The sequence below is a fragment of the Thamnophis elegans genome, chromosome Z, assembly GCF_009769535.1.
Source record: "Thamnophis elegans isolate rThaEle1 chromosome Z, rThaEle1.pri, whole genome shotgun sequence".
In the NCBI taxonomy this organism is placed as follows: domain Eukaryota; kingdom Metazoa; phylum Chordata; class Lepidosauria; order Squamata; family Colubridae; genus Thamnophis; species Thamnophis elegans.
In genome coordinates, this window is record NC_045558.1 from 124,715,114 (window position 1) to 124,731,283 (window position 16,170).

General features: G+C 39.7%; 3 protein-coding genes across 3 annotated transcripts; all 3 read left to right on the forward strand.

The window, feature by feature from the left end:
* Nucleotides 1-3,830: 3,830 nt before the first annotated feature.
* On the forward strand, nucleotides 3,831-4,766 carry LOC116521629 (olfactory receptor 10AG1-like). Its single transcript, XM_032236290.1, has one exon. The coding sequence runs from the start codon at nucleotides 3,831-3,833 to the stop codon at nucleotides 4,764-4,766; it is 936 nt and encodes a 311-aa protein (XP_032092181.1).
* A 4,316-nt stretch (nucleotides 4,767-9,082) lies between these two features.
* LOC116521630 (olfactory receptor 10A4-like) lies at nucleotides 9,083-10,039 on the forward strand. The gene has a single exon (XM_032236291.1). The coding sequence runs from the start codon at nucleotides 9,083-9,085 to the stop codon at nucleotides 10,037-10,039; it is 957 nt and encodes a 318-aa protein (XP_032092182.1).
* Nucleotides 10,040-14,552: 4,513 nt separating this feature from the next.
* On the forward strand, nucleotides 14,553-15,575 carry LOC116521631 (olfactory receptor 10A4-like). The gene has a single exon (XM_032236292.1). It carries the CDS (start codon nucleotides 14,553-14,555, stop codon nucleotides 15,573-15,575), a length of 1,023 nt encoding a protein of 340 aa, XP_032092183.1.
* The last annotated feature ends 595 nt before the right edge of the window (nucleotides 15,576-16,170 follow it).

The following is a 16,170-nucleotide window of genomic DNA, read 5'->3' on the forward strand; positions in this document are numbered from 1 at the left end:
TAGGAACAAAGAGTTGTCGGGTCTTTTCTTTTACATCCTCTCATTCACATAGTCCTTTTAACATCATAGTTTCATTTTCACTTTCAATTATTCTCTTCCATTATTTTTCATCTTTATGATTATTTTTTCTTAATACATAAACAATATCTTCAATTGCCCCTTCAAAGTTACACCAAATTATCCTTTCTTATTTTCTCCATTGGTATATTTTACTATAAACAGCATACATTCTCTAATTCAATTTAAACATAGACAGCATTTCTTTCAATTTTTTCTATAATTAACAATATACTATCATTTATTTCTTAATTAGTTACATCACAGTAACAATTTTATATTACTCTCTTTAATCATGTAACTCTTTCCCCCTTTCTTCCCCTTTTAACCATTTTCTCTTGGGCCTCAAAAATTCCAGTTTTAATTTTTTCCCTTCTTCTCCCCCTTTCCCCTAACTTCTTCTCCCCCCCCATATTTTTGTGATGATTGTATCTTTTCTTCAGAGTGTTTACTTTTATTATTCTAGTAACTTTCCCCAGGGTTTTTTCTGTTCTCCTTACTATTTTGTGATTTCTTTTTTGAGAGAACTCCTTTTTCTGCTTTTTCTTTGTGACTGTATATCCCAGTAAAATCTTCTATCTGTGTTTTTATTTTCAGTTCTTCTTTTTCTCATCTTATCTTCCTGTACCTCATTTGTGCTCCCTCTCCTAAGGAAAACTTATTGGACTTTAGGGCTCTCTGCTGTGAACATGCATGTTGTTAAGTTCATGTTTCCTTTGCCATTTATTTATTGACTTCACAAAGTTATCCTTCTTGGTATTAAGACTAGGCCTCTTCCTCTCCAACAATAGATAATATGGAATTAACACCAAACAAACAATCAAGTAAAAAAAAAACCAATACCCTAATCAAGGAACTATTATGGAGAAAACTGCATCTCCACCAACATTGGCAGGGGAAGCTACTCTGTAAAAATAGGGAATAAACCTCACATTCACTAGCTCTTATGATATAACCTAATTGGGTAATAAAACTTCTGCGAGCAATACAGAAGGTCAGAGAGCCTCAAGTACCCCGAACAATCTATTGTATATTCTCTTCTATTGGAACTGATGAACAGTTAGGCTCTTTTCACTTTCTTGTTCCACGGATGTAGATCAATAGTTGTCAGCCCTTTTTTTGGCCATGCCCCACCTAACCATCTTTAAAATCCTGATGCCCCCCCTTTGACATATAATTCTTAATTTACTCAAAAAGTGAACTCAGGGAAAGCCTAAAAGGCCATTAACTTGGCTTAAAAAAGGTTCAAATGACTCCCATTAAAAATCAAATTGCCTCCCTGTGGGGCATGGGGCCCACATTAGGAACCACTGATGCAGACCAAAGGATTAAACATGGGAAAAATAATCCCAGAAAACATGTTCATCAGCATGTTCAATTCTGAGTGGCTCAGGGTTGACTTCCATCCTTTCAAGGTCAGTAAAATGAAGACCCAGATGGTTGGGGACAATATGCGGATTCTGAAAACTGCTTAGAGAGGAGCACAGTGAAGATATATAAGTCTAAGTGCTATTGTTATTTACACCACTCAGGTGACGCTGACTGCACAGATAAACTTCCAGATGGCCTTAACAACTCACGAAAAGAATGCAAATGACCAGCTGTCTGCAAAGAGTATAAATCCTTCCATTCCCCATCATCCAATCAGAGCTGAAGAATCTTCTTGGATAGGAAGCAAAGTGCTTCCACCCCCATCATTCCCTCTTGCACAAAAAGAGCCTGCTGCAAAAAGAGCGGTAGGCTAGTAATGTGATCACCCTCTCCCGCCTGTTCCTTCACGCACAAACACTGCCCACCCGACTCCAATGGTAAAGGCAGCCTGCCGGGTTTCCTTTCCTGCCGTTCCCTTAGCTAGTGGTGGCAGGTGGGTGGGGGAGAAGCAAGGCAGGTCTCTTATCTTTCCAGGTCCATTGTGTTCTTTGGCCTTTTGTCCAGTGAATCCCCTTGTAAAAAAACCCTCATGAGTTCAACTCGCAAGGTTTGTTTACAAGTCGCTTCACTGGACTCTGTAAACTGTTTAGAGAGAAGCACAGTGAAGGTATATAAGTCTAAGTGCTATTGTTATTTACACCACTCAGGTGACACTGACTACACAGATAAACTTCCAGATGGCCTTAATGACTCGCGAAAAGAATGCAAATGACCAGCTGTCTACAAAGAGTATAAATCCTTCCATTCTCCACCATCCAGTCAGAACTGATGAATCTTCTGGAATAGAAAGCAAAACATCTTCAAAAAATCCCCTGGGAAGTCCAGGATGTCTTTTGAAATTTGAAAATCCCCTTTGGAGATTCTAAAATGTGTCGTTTCGAAAATGGCTCAGGGCAAAGAACATGAAGGGACTGAAGACTACTATCCATTGGTATCTCATTTTGTCCCGATGGGATGCTTTTTATGTTTAGGATTTAACTGATTAACTATGGGGAATGTTCTTATGGATATTTATTATTACCTTGATTTATAATGTAAGCACCTGGAATATTGGTTAGATGAACAGTTCTTAAAATTTAGATGACTTCATAATATCATAATATGTCTGTTGCGACATATTGAAATGCTCTGTCCTAAGATTTTCTATGTGGTTATTGATCCCCATGGCAGGACATTATAAATTATGCCACTGGTGGGCTTTATTTCTGAGGTTAGAATTTGTGTAAGACCAGCCACATGGCAAATGATCAGGTAGACAAAGTAATTGTAAGCCAAAATATCCAGTATTTGAGGCCACCAGATTTCTTTACTTTGCTGTAAGCAAGATGTTCCCCAAGATCCAGGTTTTCCTCTGGTAATTCATTGACCAAATCCCCAGATAGTACTTCTGTTCTGAGACCTTGCTAGACAAAATGTCCTCCAATTTCCCTGGGATTTCAAATCTTCCAGAAATTTGAATAAATATCTCTCTTCTGTTCAATCCTGTCTGATTCTCAGAGTCTGCCTGGACAAGCCTGTGCTGTTTTCTTGGCAAGATTAGTACTTCATATTTTATCAAAGATTATATTTGGTGGTTTGATTCCTTACATGCTCAAGATAAGATATTTTGCTTTTAAATGAGGTAAATATTACAATAGTTTTATTTCCAACAATTGTGCATTGTTCTTTTGAACATGGGAAAGATGCTGACTGATATTTCAACACATTTTGATGCTCTGTTTAAATAGAAAAAGAGATCTTTATCTAGCAGGAATGGCTGATCTCTGATGACAGAAAATGAGTACAAATTGCATTTAATGGAATATTGAGCTGTTTTTAAAAATCTAAATCAGTTTTCTCCAATACTCCATCTATTTCAGGATTCAGAATCTCCAGTAAGAATCTCCATAAACAATGTAAAATTTGGAGTGAAACAAACCAACAAACAAAAGGAAATATAAATGAGTAGCACCTTCAATTAATTATGCACTATTAACTCAAAGAAGATCCATTTTAAAGTCTTAAGATTGACAATTTTGACAAATTACTTCTGAGAAATGATCCTAGATTGATCCGATCTAAGTCGGTCCTAGATCCTAAAATGGTTTATATGATTCATAAGAATGAAATGATTGCATCCAAAATGGACACTGTGCTAAATTAAAATTGTAATTTTCCTTTTATATCGAACAACATCCGAGTTACTATTTCTGAAGAAAAAACTAAAGGAAGGAAACTAAAGGAAGCGATATATAGGTCTCTAATGTGACAAACCCATTATATTGTTAGTAATTCTAAAGAATAATTGTTGAATTCATTGTTTAATGTTCTTCTTGTTTGTAGCCTTTGGCCTGGATGAAACAATGAAAAAAATCAATCAGACTTGTCTCACCGAGATTGTCCTTCTCGGTTTCTCAGATTTCCAGTCTATGCGAGAACTTATCTTCTGCTTGGCACTAATATTCTATGTTATGGCTTTGGTAGGCAATGGTCTGATCTTGTTCCTCCTCTGTCTTAGTCCTACCCTTCACACCCCAATGTACTTCTTCCTCTGGAACCTGTCCTTTTTGGAAATTGGCTACACCTCCTCCATCAGCCCAAAGATGCTAGTGAACTTATTATCAGAGAAACAAATGATATCCTTTTGGGGCTGTGGATGTCAAATGTGTTTTTTCCTTCTCTTCGGTGTTACTGAGTGTTGTCTTCTTTGTGCCATGGCATATGACCGCTATGTTGCCATTTGCAAACCCTTGCAATACCCATACATCATGAACTTCAGGGAGTGTGCTACGCTTGCTGCTACCTCGTGGACCATTGGTATTTCTTTAGGTTTGGGGCATTCAATTTCAATCTTTACCTTTCCCTTCTGTGGATCAAATAGAATCAGTCATTTCTTCTGTGATCTTATGTCTGTTCTGAGACTGGCATCCACCAATACTTACAAAAATGAGGTGGCCATTGCTGTTTTAACAGTGGTAGTTGACTTGACACCCTTTTTGCTCATTCTTGTTTCTTACATCCTCATTATCTTCACTATTCTGAGAATGCCAGTGGCCAAGAACAGGCGCAAAGCATTTTCCACTTGTTCCTCACGTCTCACTGTTGTCTTCATTTTCTACAGAACTGTCATTTTTACTTACATTCGTCCAAATTCGGAATATTCTGTGGACACCAACAGATTTCTTGCCCTGCTCTACACAGTAGTGACACCAAGTTTGAACCCCATCATTTACAGCTTGAGGAACAAAGAGATAAAAGCTGCCTTCATGAAATTAGTAAGCAAGAAGCAGTCTTTTTGAGGTAATCATCAAATTGTTTCAGTTGGTTTTGTCATTTCATTAGATTAGAATTTTGTCATGTGTATGTATAGGTAGAATAAAGCTCTGGAATAACCTGAAGCTGGAAACAGATGTATTCAAATTAAGGAGAGAACCCTGACAGGAAATGTAACTTGATTCCTCTGGTGGTATGTAAATAAAGGATTCTCTAGCCATTTCTTTACAAGGAAGGCTGCTAGACAGCTTGAAAAATGCAGAGGGAAAAAGGGTGAGAGGAAGGAGGAGATAAGTGTTTAGACCTGAAGGAGTGAGATAAGCAACACAAAGCTTGAGATCATCCAGAACAATCCACCGATATCAACATCCTCTCCCATTTTAACTCTTTGTCCATTGCAAGTGTAAAGTATTGTTTTTAAATTGTCCTTGGACTACTTAAAGTCCAGCTTGAGGAGATCATGTTAATATTAATAAAGTGAAAGTATCTATTTTCTTCCTAAATAAGAAACAAATGAATGGGAATCTAAGAAATTTCAAAATACAATGTATAAATACAATTATATATAGATATTGGTTAAATCATGAGTACTTTAGCAATGAAGTTTATTTTTTACTCCAGCAAACATTTGACAATACATTATATTTGGGTATATAAAACTTCTCTAAATTATTTTTAGAGAGGAGAAATTGTGCATATACTTGTAACTTTAAAATGGAGGAATAAACCATATTTTTCTACAATTGTTACTTTAAACCGTTACTACTTTGTTATGAAGGGCATCAACGAAGCAACATTTTTCAGGAAAATGATATAATGCAAAAATGTTTAGTGACCATTCTAATAGCAACAGCACTGATAGAAATGACTTATGACTGTTTTTTTACACCTGTGACCAGGAGTGGGTTTCTGCCAGTTCTAACCTCTTCTATAGAACAAGTTCCACAAATCTATCGCGCCGTTTAGAACCGGTTCCAGCCCCCCTCCCCACCTGTCCACACCATACTTGCCCTGCCCGCTACTCACTGATTGGCTGGCTCACCAATCACCCCACCCACCTCTAAGAGTCCTATCTAAATCTCAACATTTTAAAGCTGTCAAGTTTGATCATCTGGGGTTTTTTTTCTAAAGGGTTCGGGTTGCAAGGGTCTTGTAACTTGACAGCTTTAACACTTGCATGCTTAAAATGCCAGAGTTTCTGAGCCAACATTTTGGTTGCTAGTAGTGACTGAGTGGGAGTGGCTTGGCAGTCATGTGACTGGATAGGTGTGGCCAACTTTAAAATGTGGTGAAACTCACTTAACAAGTGAGCAAGAGATTTTTTAAGTGAGTTTCACCACATTTTACAAGTTGGCCACACCTACCCAGTCACATGACTACCACTCCCACTCAATCACTACTACTTAGTCATACTCTATTATTCATGCCCTTTCAAATATCTTCTACTCTATTATTCATACCTACGGCAGTAAATACTGGATACTGAATTTTTTTCGGTAAATTTTCTGAAACAGGTTGCCATTGCTACTTCTTATGGCTGAGAGAGAGCAACTTGTCCAAGGTGACCTAGCTTATGTCATCCTAAAGTGGAACAAGGACTCATAGTCTCTCTATGTTTAGACTGATGCCTTAATCATTACACCGAACTGACCTTCCAATTCATATAAGCAACCATGGCAAGCAGAGAACCACTGAAATTGGATATTGTTCCAATATCTCAGGGGCTGCCACAAAGAAGAGGGAGTCAAACTATTCTCCAAAGCACCTGAAGGCAGGACAAGAAGCAATGGATGGAAACTGTTCAAGGAGAGAAGCAACTGAGAACTACCGTGTTTTCCCGAAAATAAGACATGCCCTGCTAATAAGCCCAATCAGGCTTTTCAGAGCATGCGCAATAATAAGCACTCCCCCAAAAATAAGCTCACCCCCAACTATTTAAGTGCATGCGCAACCGGTCCCAGCCATTACCACTGTACTACCTACAGGTACAGCTTGCGGGGAAAAAAGAGGGCCCGTTGCAAAAACAGCAGCAGGTGAAACAAAGTGCTTCCACCCCCGTCCTTCCCTCTCGCGCAAAAATAGCCTACTGCAACAAGAGCGGCAGGCCAGCAATGCGACCACCCCCTCCCGCCTGTTCCTTCTCGGGCAAAAATAACACTGCCCACCTGACCACAATGGTAAAGGCAGCCTGCTGGATTCCCTTCTCCACCACCCCCTTAGCAAGCGGTGGCAGGTGGGGGGGGAAGAAGCAAGGCACGCCTCTTACCTTTCCAGGTCCGTTGTGTTCCTTGCCCTTTTGTCCAGTGAATCCCCTTGTAAACAAAAAACCTCATGAGTTCAACTCGCAAGATTTTTTTTACAAGTCGCTTCACTGGACGGAAGGAATGTGACGGATCTGGAAAGGTAAGAGGCGTACCTTGCAGCCCAACCCCACCCATCTTTCCCCATTGATAAAGGCAGCCTACTTGGCTGTCTTCTCCGCTGTCCCTTTAGCAAGGGGTGGCAGGTGGAGGGAGAAGTGAGGTGCGCATCCTAGTGCTACCAGAGACTGACAGCTCCGCGGCATTCCTTAGCCTTTAATCCAGTGAAGCACCTTGTAAAAAAAAAAAACACCTCACGAGTTGAACTCATGAGGATTTTTTTGCAAGGGGATTCACTGGACAAGAGGGCGAGGAATGTAACGGACCTGGAAAGGTAAGAGGCGCACCTCACTTCTGCCCCCCACCTGGTACCCCTCGCTAAAGGGATGACGGGGAAGGGAACCAGGCAGGCTGCCTTTACCATTGGGGTGAGGTGGGCGGTGTTGGGCCATGAGGCACGCCTCTTACCTTTCCAAGTCCGTGGCATTCCTCGCCCTTTCATCCAGTGAAGCACCTTATAAAAAAACCTTGTGAATTGAACTCATGAGGTTTTTTTTTACAAGGGGATTCATTGGATGAAAGGGCAAGGAACGCAATTGGACCTGGGAAGATAAGAGGCGCGCCTCGCTTCTCACCTGCCCCAGAAAATAATAAGCACTACACCTATTATAAGTCCAAGGCCATATTTCATGGGGCAAAAGAAAGTAAGACCCTGTCTTATTTTGGGGGAAACACGAATAGGGAGAAGTTTTCTGACAGTTAGAACAATTAATCAGTGAAACAACGTGACTCCAGAAGTTGGGAATGCTCCAACACCGGAAATTCTAAAGATGTTGGACAACCATTTGTCTGAAGTGGTGTAGGGTATCCTACCTGAGCAGGGGGTTGGACTAGAAGACCTCCAAGGTCCCTTCCAACTCCTATTCTATTGGGCACAAAATATCCAGTGTCTGAGCCCAATGGATTTCTTAACTCTGCTGAAGGGAATGATTTTACCCAGGTCTGGATTGCCCTCTGGTATTCATTTACTAAATTCCCAGGATGAATCCTTGGGCTTCTATCATGAGACATTGTTAAAGAGAAAGTTCCCCAGTCTCCTTTGAATTTGAGATCCTCTGGGAATTTCGTGGCTCTTTCAGAGTCGTTGATGCCTGTGGATGTAAATATAAAATAATATTTTTTTTCCAAAGGACAAATGGCAGAAGTATCTTCAAAGTCTCAAATCTCTACTAAACATTATTGGATTGTCAATTCTCTAAGAAGAAATACGCCATCTATTTGAAATCATCAGAAAACCATTCACCAAGTAAGATCAATATCTCATAATTTAATAAAGGTCAGTTTGGTGGTTTGACTCCTGATACTATGTATATTGAAGACAGAGACTTTAGTTTTTAAGTGATGCTAAGTAGAATGCTATGAGGGTTTTATTTATTTTTTTAAAAATTAAAAAATGCATTAGCATTTTATTCTTGTGAACCAGAGAGAAATGATGCCTGAAATTTCTGCACATTTTTATGTACCTGTCTAGATGGAAAATGGCATTCTTTATATAACATGAATGGATTACAATTTATGATAAGCAATTAACGCTAACTGTGTTTAATGGAAAAGTAATTTGGCTTTATCCTAAATCCGTTTTCTTCACATTGTAATCTAGGTACTTGAGGATTTTACAATTGCCTGTCATAATCTCAGGGCAGATTCAATTCTGAATAATATTCATAAATCACTTGTCAGAAAGGTTCCTTGAATGGTTGATTAACATGATATAATCAAATGCAAAGGGCATAAGAAATACATTTAAAAACAAAATTAAATTGCAGTCTTCCTTAGGTCTAAAGATTTAATTCAATTTACTATTTCTGAGTAAACATGAAGGAAATAAGATACAGGTCTTTAGGATGAGAAGCCTTTTGAATTGTTAAGAATAATTCTTTAATTGTTTATTTAACAGTTCTCTTTTGTACCCAGGTTTTAACATGAATGATACTGTGAAAACAGACAATAACTCCTGTATCATCGAAATTGTCCTGTTGGGCTTCTCAGATTTCCAGACTTGGCAGAAACTTCTATTTTCCCTCATTCTAATATTCTACCTCATAGCCTTGATGGGCAATAGCCTGGTTTTTCTTCTCACCATTTCCAGTCCTACCCTTCACACCCCAATGTACTTCTTCCTCTGCAACTTGTCCTTTGTGGAAATTGGCTACACTTCCTCCATCAGCCCAAAGATGCTAGTGAACTTATTATCAGAAAGACAAACTATATCCTTTTGGGGCTGTGGATGTCAAATGTATTTCTTCAGTCTCTTTGGTGTCACCGAGTGTTGTCTTCTTTGTGTCATGGCATATGACCGCTATGTTGCCATTTGCCAACCCTTGCAATACCCATCTATCATGAACCTCAGGGAATGTGCTATACTTGCTGCTGCCTCGTGGACCATTGGGATATCGGTGGGTCTGGGGCAATCTATTTCAATCTTCACCCTTCCCTTCTGTGGGTCAAACAGAATCAGCCACTTCTTCTGTGACCTTATGCCTGTTCTGAGACTGGCTTCCACCAATATTTACAAAAATGAAGTGGCCATTGTCATAGTAACAGTTCTAGTTATTCTTGTACCCCTTTTGCTCATTCTTTTTTCCTACATCCTCATCATTTCCACTATTTTCACAATGCCACTGGCCAAGAACAGACACAAAGCATTTTCCACTTGTTCCTCACATCTCACCGTGGTGTGCATTTTCTATGGAACCGGCATTGTTACCTACATTAGTCCCCACTCAGAATATTCCATGGACAGTAGCCGATTCCTTGCCCTGCTCTACACAGTGGTGACCCCAAGTTTAAATCCCATCATATACAGCTTGAGGAATAAGGAGATGAAAGTGGTTTTCAAGAAAACTGTAGCAAGGAAACAGATCCTCTTTATGGGGTAATAGAAGTAGATTCATAGGTTTGATGTTTTCAACACAATGTAGTTGTCGTGCACATATTTCTAGAGTAGAATGTACTCCTGGGAATACCAGTGACAAATTTCACCCTTTAGAAAAGAAGGATTCAGGCAGATTGTTTTAAAACAAAGAGGGAGCCCTGAAAGATAACCTAAGTTTATTATTGTGATAGAATTCAAATGAAGGTTAATATAGCCCAATTTATTTAAAAAGAAAGCTGCTGGGCTGTTCTTAAAAGTATAAAGAAAAGGGAGGAAAAAGCAAGGAGATAAAAGATGCCTTTAAGATTTCAATAGCAATCTGGGTGTGATTATGAAGCAGTGGGGAAGACTGCCAATATAAATTGTGGGTTTTTTTGAAAAACAAAACAAAACAAGAAGGCATTATTCCATAAATGCAATTTCTGTGTCTAGTGAATTACAATATTTTTTCTTTCCCAGAACTCTCTTGAACTTGTGCTATCTTGTCTTCTCCAAGTTTACCATCATTTCTTGCCTTTGCAAAGTTTTATGCCTCAGCTGATAGTTATTCTGGAAAAGTATTTTGTAGATGAGATGATTGCATAATTTGAAATCAGTGATGTGCGGTGAGCTTTATGGCTGGTGAGGCACTTTTTAGACTTGTGGACTTCAACTCCCAGAATTCCACAGCCAGGCATGCTCAGTTCCGATTTGAAGCAACAGCATTTCCCCCCCCTTGCAAAATAAGTTTTCCCATTTTTTTCTTCTCCCTCCCCCTCCTTCCTCCCTCTCTCTGTCCCCCCCTCAAACAGACACACGCACACAGAGAAATTGGATCCCTCTCTCACTCACACACTCACTCTCAAACAAACCCAAACACAGAAGTTGGATTGGATATATTTCCCAAAGGCTTGAAAGCAGCTCCTCTACCATACCCCCCCTTCCCCTGCTGCCTTCCGATCGGAACATTTGATTGCAGGTGAATCACGTTGTAATCAGTGAAGCTGGGCTTATATACTTTTATCCAGCTCTCTCTCTCTGTGTGTGTGTGTGTGTGTGTGTGTGTGTGTGTGTGTTTGAAAAGGCAACGTGGTTCTGCCAGAGCTCTGAGTCAGACTGAGCTAGTTGCTCCCAGAGAACTCTAAAAAGCCTCTAAAAATGCCCTCTACAGGAGGCGAGAGAACACGTGCCTCCTTTGCATACAAATTTTTTTGCTTGTTAACCCTTGCTTAACTCTTAAAAGGCGAAAAATTGCTTATGCACAGGAGGCCCCTATTTCTCTGGCCTCCTTCTATAGTTAACACTAAGCACTGTTCCAAGTCACTGTGAATCTGGTAGCAACTACCTTGGCTTTAATTATTTTAAAAAAATTCTTTAAAATTCTTTCCTTTTCCTCATGACTGGTGAGGCCACGCCTCCCCTGCCTCTAGTGACTGCATGTCCCTGCTTCCATCCTTCCAAGGTGGGTAAAAGGAGGACCCAAATTGTTGGAGACAATATGCTGACTCTGTAAACTGCTTAGAGAGGGCTGTAAAGCAACGTGTAGGGGTATATAAGTCTAAGCTCTGTTGCAATTCCCAAGATTACAAAACCCAAGACTGATGGTTAGAAGCTCAGGATCAATGCCTTTTCCTCATTGACAATTTTGGTAGCACACTAGTGTTAAAACCAACAATGTGAATTATGAAGGATGAAACACTGTGTTTGAGATTCAAATGGTGTATCAGTCAGTAGGGGAGAAATATGAATGGAACTAAATTAATAGGCATATCTGTAGTTCAGGGAATAAAATGAGACATTGAATGTGCTCTGTTCAAATATCTTCTACTCTATTATTCATACCTATGGCAGGAAATACTGGACAGGAACAATATCAGTTATGCTGCTGAATTACCTTTTGGACTTGTTTTGGGAATAAATTTGAAACAGTATTAATTCTTGGTGATTATCTGGACAAGTCCCTGCACGTTTTTGGTAAATTTTCTGAAACAGGTTGCCATTGTCTACTTCTTACGGCTGAGATAGAGCAACTGGTCAAAAGTGACCTAGCTTATGTCATCCTAAAGTGGAACAAGAATTCATAGTCTCTCCATGTTTAGACTGATACCTTAATCACTACACAGAACTGACATTCCAATTCATATAAGCAACCATGGCAAGCAGATAACCATTGAAATTGGATATTGTTCCAATATCTCAGGGGTTGCCACAAAGAAGAGGGAGTCAAACTATTCTCCAAAGCACCTGAAGGCAGGAAAAGAAGCAATGGATGGAAACTGATCAAGGAGAGAAGCAACTTAGAACTACCATGTTTTCCCGAAAATAAGACAGGCCCTGCTAATAACCCCAGTTGTGTTTTTTAGAGCATGCGCAATAATAAGCCCTCCCCCCAAAATAAGTCCACACCCAACTATTTAAGCCCAAGCGCAACCGGTCCCTGCCATTACCACTGTACCACCTACCGGTACAGCTTGCAGGACAAAGATAGCGCCTGTTGCAAAAACAGTGGCAGGCGAAGCAAAGTGCTTCCACCCCATCCTTTCCTCTTGCGCAAATAGAGCCCGCTACAAAAAGAGCGGCAAGCCAGAAATGCGACCACCGCCTCCCGCCTGTTCCTTCGCACGCAAAAAAAACACTGCACACCCCACCCCAATGGTAAAGGCAGCCTGCTGGGTTCCCTTCCCCGCCGCTCTCTTAGCGAGGGTGGCAGGTGGGGGGAAAGTAGCGAGGTGCGCCTCTTATCTTTCCAGTTCCATTGTGTTTCTTGCCCTTTTGTCCAGTGAATCCCCTTGTAAAAAAAACCCTCATGGGTTCAACTCACAAGGTTTTTTTTACAAGGCGTTTCACTGGACGAAAGGGCAAGGAACACAATGGACCTGGAAAGGTAAGAGGCGCACCTTGCAGCCCAACACCACTCATCTTTTCCCCAATGGTAAAGGCAGCCTGCCAGGTTCTCTTCCCCGCCATCCCTTTAGTGAGGGTTCGCAGGGGGGGAGGGAGAAACGAGATGCGCGTCCTAGTGCTACCAGAGACTGAAAGGGTGTGTTCCTCACCCTTTCATCCAGTGAAGTGCCTTGTAAAAAAAACCTTGTGAATTGAATTCATGAGGTTTTTTTTTACAAGGGGATGCACTGGACGAAAGGGCAAGGAATGCAATTGGACCTGGGAAAGTAAGAGGCGCGCCTCGCTTCTCATCTGCCCCAGAAAATAATAACCCTCCCCTTATTATAAGCCCAAGGCTATATTTCATGGGGCAAAAGAAAATAAGATCCTGTCTTATTTTGGGGGAAACATGGTAGGGAGAAGTTTTCTGACAGAACAATTAATCAGTGAAACAACTTGCCTCCAGAAGTTGGGAATGCTCCAACACTGGAAATTTTAAAGAAGATGTTGGATATCCATTTGTCTGAAGTGGTGTAGGGTTTCCTGCCTGAGCAGGGGGTTGGACTAGAAGACCTCCAAGGTCCCTTCCAACTCCTATTCTATTGGGCACAAAATATCCAGTGTCTGAGGCCAATGGATTTCTTAACTCTGCTGAAGGGAATGATTTTACCCAGGTCTGGATTGCCCTCTGGTATTCATTTACTAAATTCCCAGGATGAATCCTTGGGCTTCTATCATGAGACATTGTTAAAGAGAAAGTTCCCCAGTCTCCTTTGAGTTTGAAATCCTCTGGGAATCTCGTGGCTCTTTCAGAGTCGTTGATGTCTGTGGATGTAAATATCAAATAATATTTTTTTCCAAAGGACAGATGGCAGAAGTATCTTCAAAGTCTCAAATGTCTACTAAACATTATTGGATTGTCAAATCTCTAAGAAGAAATACGCCATCTATTTGAAATCATCAGAAAACCATTCACCAAGTAAGATCAATATCTCATAATTTAATAAAGGTCAGTTTGGTGGTTTGATTCCTGATACTATGTATATTGAAGACAGAGACTTTAGTTTTTAAGTGATGCTAAGTAGAATGCTATGAGGGTTTTATTTTATTTTTCTAAAATTAAAAAATGCATTAGCATTTCATTCTTGTGAACCAGAGAGAAATGATGCCTGAAATTTCTGCACATTTTTATGTACCTGTCTAGATGGAAAATGGCATTCTTTATATAACATGAATGGATTACAATTTATGATAAGCAATTAACGCTAACTGTGTTTAATGGAAAAGTAATTTGGCTTTATCCTAAATCCGTTTTCTTCACATTGTAATCTAGGTACTTGAGGATTTTACAATTGCCAGTCATAATCTCAAGCCAGATTTAATTCTGAATAATATTCATAAATCATTTGTCAGAAAGGTTCCTTGAATGGTTGATTAACATGATATAATCAAATGCAAAGGGCATAAGAAATACATTTAAAAACAAAATTAAATTGCAGTCTTCCTTAGGTCTAAAGATTTAACTCAATTTACTATTTCTGAGTAAACATGAAGGAAATAAGATACAGGTCTTTAGGGTGAGAAGCCTTTTGAATTGTTAAGAATAATTATTTAATGCTTTATTTAACAGTTCTCTTTTGTACCCAGGTTTTAACATGAATGATACTGTGAAAACAGACAATAACTCCTGTATCATCGAAATTGTCCTGTTGGGCTTCTCAGATTTCCAGACTTGGCAGGAACTTCTGTTTTCCCTCATTCTAGTATTCTACCTCATAGCCTTGATGGGCAACAGCCTGGTTTTACTCCTCACCATTGTCAGTCCCACCCTTCACACCCCGATGTACTTCTTCCTCTGGAACTTGTCCTTTTTGGAAATCGGCTACACTTCCTCCATCAGCCCAAAGATGCTAGTGAACTTATTATCAGAAAGACAAACTATATCCTTTTGGGGCTGTGGATGTCAAATGTACTTCTTCCTTCTCTTTGGTATCACCGAGTGTTGTCTTCTTTGTGTCATGGCATATGATCGTTATGTTGCCATTTGCAAACCCTTGCAATACCCACATATCATGAACCTCAGGGAATGTGCTATACTTGCTGCTGTGTCATGGGCCACTGGTGTTTTTGTAAGTTTGGGGTACTCAGTTTTAATTTTCACCTTTCCCTTCTGTGGTTCAAATCAAATTAGCCATTTCTTCTGTGACCTTATTCCTGTTCTGAGGCTGGCCTCTACCTATACCTACAAAAACGAGCTGGCCATTTCTACATTAACAGTGCTAGCTGACTTGATACTCTTTTTGCTCATTCTCTATTCCTACATCCTGATCATCTCAACTATTCTCATGATGCCACTGGCCAAAGACAGGCGCAAAGCATTCTCCACTTGTTCCTCACATCTCACTGTTGTTTGCATTTTCTATGGAACCATCATTTTTACTTACATTCATCCCAGTTCAGCAGATTCTGCAGACAGTAACAGGATTTTTGCCCTGCTGTACACAGTAGTGACCCCAAGTTTGAACCCCATCATTTACAGCTTGAGGAACAAAGAAATAAAAGCTGCTTTCATGAAATCATTAAGAAAGAAACAGTCTTTTAAAGATAATAATCCAATTACATCAATCAATTTTAAGAGATCACCATTATCCCACAGATATTTGAGGAATAAACCTTAAAAGCTACCAAAGCAGGTAATCTTATTTTTGGACTAACATAGCTTGGAATAATTTCCTTAAAAACAAAGAGAACTGAAATTAATCATTCTGACTGCATATAAGTAGAGGATTACAAGAAAGGTTGGCAGTCAGTTCAGAGAAATGTAGAGAAATAAGTGTTGGGTTGAGAAGGAGGAGGTAGGCAGAAGGATCAAGATGAGATGCCAGAAGGTAAAAACCATACATGTTCATTTGTGAGCCATATGCAGAGCCCATTGTTGTAGTCCAATTGGAAAATGACTAAAGCTTAACTCATCATAAGTGTGCCTCCTAAATCAGCAATAATGGTGTACAAGGTAGATTATACTACTGGTCATAGGTTTTGAAAGCACACATCGTGGTATCAATAGTAAGTCAAGGAACTCAATCAGTAACTTCCTTCCTTGGAGAGAAAAACAAATTAAGCATTTTCTAGAATCTTCACTCATTACCTTTCCCAGGAATATGGCAAAATTTCAATTGTCTGTAACTCATTCAGTATTTTTAATTTATCTCAACTTTATCTGAAACCTTATCCAAAAAAATAGTCTGTATACCATACTCTAAGTAAACGGGT